Source organism: Tursiops truncatus, chromosome 1, assembly GCF_011762595.2.
Source record: "Tursiops truncatus isolate mTurTru1 chromosome 1, mTurTru1.mat.Y, whole genome shotgun sequence".
Lineage (NCBI taxonomy): Eukaryota > Metazoa > Chordata > Mammalia > Artiodactyla > Delphinidae > Tursiops > Tursiops truncatus.
Window position 1 is genome coordinate 135,948,549 of NC_047034.1, and position 12,162 is coordinate 135,960,710.

Genomic DNA, 12,162 nt, shown 5'->3' on the forward strand with positions numbered 1-12,162 from the left:
GAGAGGAGAATCAGGACCCAGGCACTTTCTGGCCTTCATCCGTTTAGCGCTTCTTCTAGTGTTCTGTCCTCAGCACACGTGTGGTAAATGTTTGATGCTTAGAAGTTTCTTGTTTAAACTCCATTTACAGATGGGGAAACAAGGATAATAACATAACCGCCCTGCCCTCGGCAAGCTTATAGATCAGTCGGAATTCAGAGTGACCAGGAAGCTGCAATGTGGTTGGACAGCTCCTTTATAAGATAAAGCACATTTTACACCCTCCTTCAATAGCCTGATGACTTTCCCATCTCCCCCCAGCAAGTCAAGGAGCGCCGATAAATCAGGGGCCGTATTCATCTTGTTCGCCACCATTGTCCTGGGTAAAGCACAGTGCGTGACACTTAATAGGTTCTTGGTAACTTATTTCTTAATGAAGGGATGCACCAGAGGTTACAAGAGTACAGAGGAAGGCTCAAATCAGTCCTAGAGAGTCAGACAAGTCTCCCAAGAAGATGTCCCGGCAGAAATAAATCTTAAAGGAAAAACAGGCAGATTGGTATCTCACCCATGGGACAACCAAGCAGAAAAGCTTTTTTCAATTATGCACAGTTTGGGTTTCGCCATCCCACTGCTTCTCCTCCATTTGCAGGCATAATTGAGAGTCAGCTGTGGTTCAACTTGCTAAGTGCCCATAGTGAGCAGTGAATTACAGGGAATAGAAAAACACTGTTTGTTTTGCTCAGGCAGGGGTGAGCTAGTAAAAAATAAAAGTGAGGGCTGGTAATTTATTGGCCCTCGTTAACAAGGACTCTGTAGGCATTCTTAGAGTATTCCTTTTAGACAGAGCTCACTTATCAGGAGCAAAGAGATTACATTTTTCATGGACTACCAGCAAAGTAAGGTTTGCAGAAGCGGCTCTGAAAGTACATCTTTTGCGCAGCCATGCTCACTCAGAGTCATGTTTTTCACAAGAATGTGCACGAGCTTCTGGGAGTGTAGGATGTGAAGTCAGAGGACAAGAGGCACCTGAAACTGCTGTGGGAATGGTGGGGACAGGGGTGGGCTGCAGCTGTATGTGCTGTAGCAGTTCAAAGGCAGACCGCCCAGGCTTAAGCTCCTGGCTCTCCGTTCACGGACTGAGGGACCCCCTCCAGGGCTCCTTTTCCTCTTCTGCAGCATGGGGACGATTGTCATCCTCACCTGATAAGACTGAGAATGAGAATGTATGTAAACACAAATGTCTAGCGTGATGCCTGGCACACAGAAAGTGCCCTAGCAGTGTTAGCTCATACTGTTAGCGATAAATGTCTTGTTCCGTAGCCAGAATGAGCTACATTTGAATCTGATCACTTACCACCTTTGAAGCTTTGGGCAAATTTCCCGAACAACTCTGAGCCTCACTCTCTACTACGTAAAGTGGAGATTATAATAACAACTTCTTAGGGTTATTGTAAGGATTTTAAGGTAAATGAGAGTGAAAATGACAAAGGGACTCAAGGAATAAGCTCAAATTCTTACTTATCTTAAGAATGGTGTGGTTAGCTGGTCCCAGCCTAAAAGATACTTTGTCTTTTTCTTCACTATTCTCTACAATTCTCAATGGTACACTTACCCAGCAGACACCTACCGAATGCCTACTGGCTGTTAGGCACTGTGCTTGCTTTTAAGGGGCTCTCTGTCTGATGGAAAGAAAGACAGGTTATCAGACATTTAGAAAACCACTGCTGGCTGTTACCTCCCATGGAGGTTTGCGTTAAGCTTTGCTAGTTGCTGAGGATGAACTAGTGATTGCTTTCCAACTGGAATGTTTCAGAGCAAGGCCCCTGATTGACTGATCTGAAAAGTATCTCACGCATCCACAGTTATTCATATGTTTTTAGATACATATTTACATAATGTATCAATGGTAAGAGAAATGATCATTCGAACACTTTACAGTATGATGGTACCTAAGAGTTTTTGATTATTTACTCTCTTTTCTCTTGGATCCTCTCAGTAACCTGAGCGAGTAGCAGAGTCAGTAACTCCAGTTTATAATAGTGAAGCTCAGAGGAGCTAAGTGACCTGCTTGGGGCTTGATAGTTACCACGTGGCCCAATAAGACCAGATGGATGAGGAAGAGAAGAGAGGGAGGGAAGAAGTTACAGATAAGCGTTAAAAACCATCAGAGGGCTTCCCTGGTAGCGGGAATAGAGTCCACCTGCCGATGCAGAGGACACGGGTTCGTGCCCCGGTATGGGAAGATCCCACATGCCGCGGAGTGGCTGGGCCCGTGAGCCATGGCCGCTGAGCCTGCGAGTCTGGAGCCTGTGCTCTGCAACGGGAGAGGCCACAGCAGTGAGAGACCCGCGTACCGCAAAAAAAAAAAACAAAACACCATCAGTGATTTTCTGGATTCTCGCTCACGCTTTTCCTGCCATTGATGGGCCCTTTTCTTGAGCAGAAACCTTTGGTGATTATCAGATGGTTTGTACATGATCCCAACAGAAGCTGTACTTTGTCCCAGGACCTTGATATTTACTGTATTTTAAATACCCTGCATCTCAAATCAGCATGGACTCGTTCAAGCTCCACTGCAAACTGTTTTCAATCTCTTTAGGCAACTCCTAGCGCCTCCCCGGGCCTCATTTTTGTCTTCGGTGAGATGAGGATTAGTTTTTCCACCCCGTGATCTCTGAGGTCTCTGCATTTTGCCTCCTATTCTGTGGTTCTGTGAGGAGCCCCATGGCAGACCCTTGTAGAATGATTCACATCCCCCCTCTCGTCCTCCAGTTTTCCTGAGAGAAGGAACCTCACCCACAGCTTTCATGATCCCAGCAGCCCCTTCTTCTGGAAGTTGGGCCCCTCAGGGGCTGCGCTCACACATACTTAGCCGTTGGAGGGGAAGCCTGGTTGCTTGGTTCTTGGAAAGCGTAGCACCAGAGTGTTTTGACTGTGTCACGTTTGCTTTTTCCATAGGTTCCCACCAGCCAAAAGAAGGAAGGTGTTTATGATGTGCCAAAAAGTCAACCTGTAAGTGTAAGTATATCTCCTCCCTTCTGCTGGGTTCCCATGACCGGCTTTATGTTGACGCTATGTCTGCAGTCCGAGGAAGGGAGCCGCCCTTCTGGGTACGTGTCCCAACCTGTATGGCTTTGCTGGGGAGCTCCTCAGTGGGTCAGGGGGAAGGGGGCATGAGGCAGAAATGATGGGGTCAAGGAGGGGGTGTCGGTCTGCATGAAGGTCTGGCCCCATGAGTGGAAATGAGTTGAATCATGCAAACTACTGTGTCCAAGGGATTCAGAGTCTCAGGTGTTTTATGGAAAAAGTCTCCAGCCAAAGACTTCATTATACCTGGTCAAGCAGGGGGCAGTTCTTGGTTCTAGGAAGAGAGTTGTCCACCCAGTTTGAAAGTGGTCGAGAAGCTTCAGAGGGTCAGAGGGAGGGCTGGCCAAAGCCTTTGGAGTGTATAAGGGTCCAGCCAGTGGGCAGCACACTGTAGCAGGTATCGTGGGCTCGCAGAGAACCCAGAGAGCCCACTATATACCTGGACCCCATCTGCTAGTGGGACTCCTGGAAACCTGAGACACAAAGGAAAATCCTCAGCTCTGTGCCACTGCTGGGCTCGGAACCATATTTAAGGCCTTCAGCTGGCAGTCAGAAGGCACCCTCCACATAATCCAGGCAGCCCTGGGGAGCCAGTGCAGACTCTTGAGCAGGGGGCCATGTGACTTTGCCACAGCTTATGTAAGAAGAACTGGGGCGTTTAGTCACTGTTGATCTCATTCAACAATGAGCGGAAAGAGCATGAGCTTTGAAGTCATGCTGACCCTCAAGAATCCCAGCTCTGGTCCTAACAGCTGTTATGAGGCTAAGTGACCTTCTCTGGACCATTGTTATCAGTTGTGGACCCCATACTGTGAGAGACATAAAGACAATCCCACATGTTTCAAGATGAGATTAATAATAACGTTTGAAACCCCATCCCATGAGGGGCAGCTAAAGGGCCTGGAGAAAGGAAACCGTAAATATGGAGATGGGCATCCACAGGGCCGTTAAATGGAAGGGGGATTATACTGCTCTGTACCAGCCAACTCTTGGAACCAAGACCTGTAGGTGGCACTACGAGAAAGCCAGCTCGAGCTCCGAGTGAGGGTGACCTGCTGACAGTGAGAGCTGCTCAAGGGTGGAACTCTGGCACCCAAGGGAGTGAGCTCCCTGTCATTGGAGCTATACTCGCAGAGCCTTGGAGACCACCTGTCAGAAAGATTATGGGGCGGAGGCAGGGAGCAGGGATTCAAACATTGAATGGCTGGAGGGGCAAGACGAGCCTTTGCTGCGCCTTCCTGATTTGAGCTTCTAGATCCCCCAGTTGGGAGTCTTTCTGGTCCCTTCTTACCCTCCCCTGCCCCTGCTCCCCTTTTTCCTAGTGAACTTTCTTTCGGATCCATGTCCATTTCTCTGCCCCACTCTGCCAATACCTTGAAACCACCATATCCCACCTAAATACTGCTTCCAAAACCCCAATGCACATTAGTTTTACTGAAAAGACATGTCTGAATACCAGCCCCTTAAAAAACCCCGAGCCTGGAAACAGAGTAGGAGGCATGCAGCGTGGTGCCGCTCAGGGAAAGAGCAGTTTTTCTCCCCGAGCCCTTTGCGTTTAATCAAGCCTCCGTGTCGCGGAGACACCGGTCTGCGCTTCGAGTTTCAGTTAGGTCCAGCCCCTATCACACAGCTCCCTCCAATTCAGTGTGTGCCTCACTTGCCCCTAACAGGCTGAGATACAGGAGGAAACATGCTCCATTTGCCGCCTTGGTTTTGCGAAGTTATTAACCCGTCTGACCACACCACCTCCATGCTTAATAGCTCCGAAAAAAAACCCAAAAAACTCCAGACTCCTCAGCCCGACGTACCCGGCACTCGGGTCCCAGCCTCTCTGTATCTCTGACCTGCCCTCTCCTGGTCCAGCTCGATGGAACTCTACAGTTTCCTGGGGGAGTCACGCCTTCCCCCAACATCCTAGCTTAGTGTCAAGCATTGTGTTTTGGGGAGACTTTCTCATTCTTCCAGGAATACCTCTGACCACACAGTGTTGGAATTCTTCTTCTTCCTCATTCCTTCCAGGAGCTTCCTGAGGTCCTTGTGTTACCAGGAGCAAGCCCGGGTCTGGTTCACAGCTGCTCTAGGAATAGTATATATTTATTATATATAATCATATGTAATAAATATATGAATGACTCTACCCCGTAGAAGGAATTTATGATAATCCCTGCTACTTTTTTTAATGGAATTCCCTGTTATTCTGATTCCAAAATAGTCATTAACGATACATACCGAGGTTTTGCTTGGAAAATATCGGAGCTGCCTGAATGGCCCGCAGTGGCTCCCAACCCACTCTTCCATAAAGTCCTAGAACCATCTGATGGTGATGATGGCTTTTCCATGAACTGCCTGAGTATTAATAAAAGCCTGTGAGAGGCAGGAAGTGAAAAGCACAATTTCAAGTTAGATTCAAGGTAGAGGCAGATGGATGCAGCTAGAATCTTAGTTCCTGTTCTTACTGCCTGTGAGACATCTGATAGGTCTCCTTGCCCCTCTGAGTCTCAGTGTTCTCACCTTCCAAAAGGGGTTTTGGAACCTAACTTGCAAGATGATTTGAGGAGATAATAGTCGATGTATTGGTAAGTTTGTCCCACTTGCCTAAACCTCCCAGAGGTGCTTTACATACCCCATGTCCCCCGCTGCTCTGACATCTCCCTGTGTTCCAGGTTCCCCCCGGAAGCCCTGCCTCTCTGCTGAGCGTACCTTCCCTAGGATACCTCTGTGCCCCGAAAATCCCTGCCATGTTGTCACTATTTGCTCCCTCACCACCTGCTCCTTACCCAGAAAGACAAACCAAAGACAACCAAAGTAGGCCATGTTAGGCAGCTTCCAGGGAGTTTGGGGCTCCCACAAGTTTCCCACAAGAAGGGAGACTGCCCAATGGCCTATTGGTCTAGGGACCACCTGGTTTCTTCTTCCTTGGGACGGGTCTGCGTGGAGTCCTAATAAGGGACTCAGCTTGGGGCTGCGGTTGGGGAAAGCCACCAACCAGCCCCAAAAGAAATGGCCACCGGGTCTTCAGAGTCAGATCTGGGTGTGGCTCTCTTCCTGGCCACCTACTAAGGGTCCTTGAGTAGATTTTTGCATCTCTAAGCCTTAACGTCCTCATCCGTAAAAAGAAAGTAACACCTACCTTGTAGCTTTGTTTAGAAGATTAAAAGAAACATTTATGTGGGGATATGGAGTAGATTAAATGCAAACATTTCCATTTGTTGCTCTAACAAGCAGGGTACCAGCCAACAGTTCTCACGGAGCTGGGGATCGCCAAGTATTCTAGGTGATGACACACCTCCTCTGGGAAGCCTTTCTTACCCCAGAGTAATCAGCCCGTCTGGGATACCTCTGTCCTTCTCTTTGCAATGATCATAAAGGATTATTTTCTCTTAATGTATCCATGTGAGCCGTTGGACTTTGGGGTTAATGACAGCCCTGTGTAGTTTTTGCCTAAAGACTAAATGGGCTTAAGTATGTGAATCGGCACAGTGCTTGGTGCACTGTAAGGATTCAGTAGCTGTGAGCTATTATTCTATTTGTTTTCCTTACTTTTCTGTGAGCTCCTTGAGGACAGGAATCACTTTTAATCATCACTATCCCTAAGGTAACTCTTCTTGGGATTTCTGATCTCTTTGAGATTTTGCTGGTAGACTCTTTCCCCAGAAGGAAACATGTGTGCACATGTAAATTTTTGTAGTCCTTGAAGCCGACGGGATGCCTTGATCTCAGCTCTAGAACCTCTGTCTAGACCTCTGTCTAGTGGCTCGTCATCACTGTTCCATGGTCAGAGATATCCTCAGTAAGGTGGCAAATTTGATGTATTGGGGATTTCAGAGTTTTAGGGCAGCAGAAGTTAGAATTCACTGTGTTTGTTATAGCGTTCTTACCCACCTCAGTGCATCAACTTATGGGAGCAAAGTTTTGTTTCGATTAGCTGGGCCCCAGGTCTAGGCAGAAAGCCAACTCCATGTCTTCACTCCCTCACATTTACTCATCCCTGTGGTAGTTTTACATCCCCCTTGTCCCATGACCATAAGATGCTCAGATGTACTGACCCTTTTCTTGTTCTGTTTTCTCAAATAACACGTTAGGATGCTTTTGTTTGCTTATTTTACTTTGCACCTGTAATAACCCCTTCTTCCGGCAGATTTGTCCTTAAGGTCATGCTTTGCTCCCCTCCACCATTTCCTGGGAACTCTAAGCCCAGATACGGATTAATCCCACTCACTCCTAGAAATATACATTTCATCCCTTCCTGGTCCAGGCAGTCAAATGCTTTGCATGGGGGCTAATCTTTCCTGTATCTTCAATATGTGAGTCTATTTCTATGTCAGGGTCTCTGAAATCCAGTGGCATAAATGCTTGCTGACAGGAGATGTTGGATGGCTAGAGTTAGGAAGGTTTCAGGAAAGAGGGTACAACTTGGGCAAAGCCTTGAAGGAGCAGGATATGAACAGGCAGATGAGGCATGGAAGCACTTCTGGGCAGATCACTGGGGTCCTGGCTCCTGAGTCCATACTGCCTTTACTTAGCAGCACTCAGACCTGGTTAATTTCTCATCCATTTCTCATCAATTTCCCTCTCAAAGACGTTGGGGGAAGACAGGTAGTCTCCCTTTCTGCCAGCTGACTGACCATGCCGTCATGTTTTTAGACAAATACCCTGGCCTCTTTGGGAATGTCAAAAAAGCACCTTCCTAAGTAGGGAAGAAAGTGTCTGCGTTCATTATTTAGTGCTTTTTGCACTCTGTTAGCCTTTGGACATGATCTAGTTCCACAGCGGGGCATTCACAGGCTGCTGAAGGGCCCATTTCAGACCCTTTTATGCCCCGCGGCACTGAACTTGGTTGAGACTTACCGTGAAGGTCACACTGTTTCAACGACACAGGCCTAAATCTTAGTATGACTTATGCCATTTTTGCATGAGAAATACTCTGCGCTTTTCTTCTCCCCTCCGCTTACGCCCTCATGTAATATTCTTTCAGCTGTAAAAGATCTTTTATCCTTCACCTTTTAAATTGCCCAGTTTAAAAGCCTTTTATGTAGTTGTATTAGGCATAAAAGACTTTCTAATTATTGGTAATAATGAGCCAGTGAATTCTAGCTGAACTTTTTCCGGCCTTCAAAAGAGAGATTCTGAAAAGTTTGGCATGGTGGTAAATAGGAAGGACACAGATTGTCAGATGGATACGTTGACCTCGACATTAATTTCTTTTTGGTGAAACACGGATTCCGAAATTGAAAGGAATGATCAGACCTCCCTGAGGTTCTTTCCTCCCTTTGTCAATCACTTCGACTTCCTGAGACTTTTTTTTCGCTGGGCTGCAAAGCGGAACGGATGACCATCCACTACCAGCATCTCAGGCCTTTCGGGAGACTCACGCGGCAATGTGAAAGCATTTCCTGTGATAGTGAGGGGTTGCTTTCATGAGACGCTGTGGAAGTAAAGATTGAGGGATGGTATGTACTAGCTGCTTCTGTTTATTTTACGTGCTGTCCTATGATTAAGAGAAAGGCTCAAGTTTAGTGACAAGAGAGGGCAAAACTGGGCTCAAGATGAGAAAGAAATTTCAGGCCATCTGAGCTGATTTGAAGAAGGGACAGCCTCTCAGAGTAGCGAGCTCTATGCCCCTAGGAGTATTCAAGCAGCAGATAAATGGTTCTATAAGGGAATCCTTGTATTGGAAAGGTGACTACAGTGGTGGACCTCAGAATCATTCATCTCCTCTGGCACTCCATTTGCCCCTATGTACTTAACTCATCGTCTCGCTGCCAGTAGCTCAGCTGCGAAGCCGTGTACCCCGCAGGCCCCATTCGTATCTTCATTATTATCACCTGGCTTTAAAGGAGCACACCCTGAAGTGCCCAGCAATAAGTTATGGGCTGGCCCTGTGAAGTTAGTGCCCTGGATGGGAAGAAGTTTACTAAGTATTATAATCAAGTCATATCACTGAGCAAGCGTTGGGCACAGAGTAGGTGCTTAAAAAATTGTTCCTCCTTAGTGTCCTTCTAGAGAGCTTGAAATCAGGGCTCTAGATCTGTCTGTATCCTGAAAAGGAGCCAGGCTGGGAGAAACTGATAAACATCCGGATGATCGGATATGAAGTCCAGGCCTCCATTCAGTTTCTTCCTTTGTTTTATGACGCCAGGACAGTAGCCATATGTCCCGTATCTAAAGCTAACGTAGCTGTGGGAAAAAGCAGGCAGACCCCACTGAGCATCTGCTCTGTGCCACGGACAGCCTAGGCTCTGGTCTCAGCTTCTCTCCTTCAGTAATCACAACCCTGCGAGGAGGTAGCTGTCATTTACTCATAAGGAGTCGGAGGCTTCGAGAGGTCGCGTAACTTACCCACGATCAGAGTCAGAATTTGAACCCTACATTGGTTTGCCTCAGGCACCCACACAATTTCCACTAAAATATACTGCCTTTAGAATTAAAGAAAATGCAAAGTCCTCCATCTCCTGGTCAGAATCACCTTACCCTCACCTGCTCAGAATTAGCACTCAGGCTTCAGTTCCCATCTCCCATTACTCATTGGTTTTGAGCACTTAGAGCTCCGGAGGCCCAACACTCCCTGCCTGGCTGTGAACACCTCCCTCAACCTCTAGACTGAATTCTATGAGGGCGTGGCCGTGTCTAAGCCATTCCTGAACCCTCGCTCTGCCTGGCGCACTTTCTTCATCCCGATGTTGAAAAGATATTTTTGAACGTTAAGGAGCACATCTCAATGAAAGCCACCCACCTCCGAAGCTCAGAAAGCTGTCCGTTTTGCTACCCCTTCCCCCAACCCCCCAAACTCCTTGGTGTTTTTCTACAAGACCCCTGTCCCCCTACAATCAGCATCTGCTTGGTTTTCCTTGCCCTAGATTTATTTCTATTTCTCTGCTGCAAATGTAGGAAGAGGCAACCCATTCATGTGAAGAATTTCAACAATTCTCTGGACAGCTCTTCCCTACACCCCCGTCCCCCATCGTTCATGGCAAATAAAATTTCATTCACCATTTAGCGGTTAGTTTTTCCTTTCGTTTGAAATCTGGATCAAGATGTTGCGTAATTGGCTTAAATCTAGTCTGAACATTTGTCAATTTCACTTCCTCCTTAAGTGCCACCTTGTAGGGAAATTATAATGATCACAACACAGTTAACATAGGTGTCACAAGGGAGGATATCATCCCGAAGTGAGGGAAAGGAATCTGAATCTGTGTATTCCCACAAATGAAAGAGAAGCTTGCCTCTTCTGATGTTTCTTGGGTGGACTTTCTTTTAGCTGTACTTAAAAATTTTCCTGGGATAGAATCCTAAATTTCTAGAATCTTAGGGTTAATAGGAACATTAAGAGATGCTATCTAGTTTAGCCTTCCCACCAAAGCAAGAATCCCCCAAGGTTTGTGATAAGTGCAGATGAACATCTCTGACTCTTGGGTTTCAATTCACATACTTGCAGTGACAGACCTTCATTACTTTTGTAATCCCAGCCATCTGATTGCTACAAAGCCCTTTTTTATTTATTTATTTTTTGGAGTTCCTTACAACTTCTATTCACTTATTTATTCTTTCACTCATCCATTTAGCAAATATTTACTAAGAGCCTCCTACCTGCCAGACAGTGTGCTATTCCCTAGAGATATAAAGATGAACAAGACCAGCTGCTTAAGAATCTTAATGGTCTCAAGAAGAAGATAGACATATAAAAAACAATTACAATCAATATAATCAAGGTTGTGAAAGGCTGTGTCCAAGATGCTATGGGAGCAGAGTGGATGGGGCAGTAAACTTTGCCTGAGTGAGTTTAGTGAGGTCTTCACCCAAGGGATAGAGTTTAGGTGTCATCTTAAAAGATGATGGGAGTTTGGCACTGGAGAACGGGTGGAACAGTATTCAGGAAGAGGGAACCGAATGTTTAAAAGCACTGAAATGTGGAAAAGCCTCACGTATCCCAGGGACTGATGAGCAGTCTGGGATGGCAGGACCACAGGATGCCTTCATGGGAAAGGAGACAAGGATACCAAGGGAAGCCGGCCCCAGGGAGCAGAGGGCCTGAAATGGGGTGCTGAGAAGCTGGGACTTGTTGGGAGATCACTGTTGCTTTCAGGTGGTGGAGTGACACTGTTGGAGTTGTATTTTTTGACATCACTCTGGTGGCCTGCGGCAGGTGGCTGGGCAGGTGGGGAGGAGACCGTTATGTAGCTAGTGGAGTTACCTATGTGTCTCTGTCAGGAAAACAGAACCCACACCAGGCAATTTAATAAAGGGAAAGAACATGCGGAACTAGTTACCAAGGTGTTAGAAAAGCTGAAAAGCCAAATGGGAAACAGTGGGCCAACCCAGATGAGTCCCAGTTGGAAGTTACTACTAGAGTGAACCCTAGCACTAAAAGGACAGAGGAAGGCAATGGTGTCGGCAGAGCCCAGAAGCTGGGGCTGCCATCAGGCACTGAGACCACAGAGGGAGCTGCCTGGTGGGAGCCGAGACCATAGTGAAAGGGGCTGTCTGGTGGAAACCATGGAGAGACTCAGCCATTGCAACAATACTGCCCAAAGAGAGCAGGGAAGAAATTCACTGTTTCTCCCTCCCTCCCACCAGCCAATTTCTGACCCCTGCCTCCTGTTGGTCAACTTTAAGTGGAGATGGATTGGCAAGGGAGCCTGGGCAATGTAGTTTACAGGGATCAGCCACTGTCATTCAGCACAGAGCAGGGAACGGCAAGAATGGTTCTGAGGGCAAAGCATTGTGGGGTAGGCAACTGAGGACCACTGTGGGTGGGTCTGGACTGAGGGGGAGACCCTGCAGACAAGAGAAAGGGGGGAGGTAGGGGAGGCGTGTACATTTGAGTGGATGTCAAGGGTAAATCTGGAAGGTCTCGTGGATGTGGAGGGTTAGACAAACACAAGCTACGTCCAAGGTGGCAAACTGGGCGGTCAGGTAACCAGGTGATCTGAACCAAACTCCCTGTCTCCTCTCCCAGAGCTCTGTCATTTACAAACATGCTGTTTTATCACTCTGACTTCTAAGAGTGTTTGTACCTCAGCCCTTCCATTCGCTGTCTTCAGGTTCTTGCCAAAGACAGTAGTAATCCCTCTCATCTTCTTCTCTGTTCTCAGC

General features: G+C 47.1%; 1 protein-coding gene across 1 annotated transcript in view; it reads left to right on the forward strand.

The window, feature by feature from the left end:
- Positions 1-12,162, forward strand: part of DAB1 (DAB adaptor protein 1) — a 402,931-nt gene that overhangs the window by 353,730 nt on the left and 37,039 nt on the right. Inside the window, exon 9 of the mRNA XM_033865974.2 lies at positions 2,941-2,994. Coding sequence (XP_033721865.1) covers positions 2,941-2,994 — 54 coding nt within the window. The remainder of the gene's footprint in view (positions 1-2,940; positions 2,995-12,162) is intronic.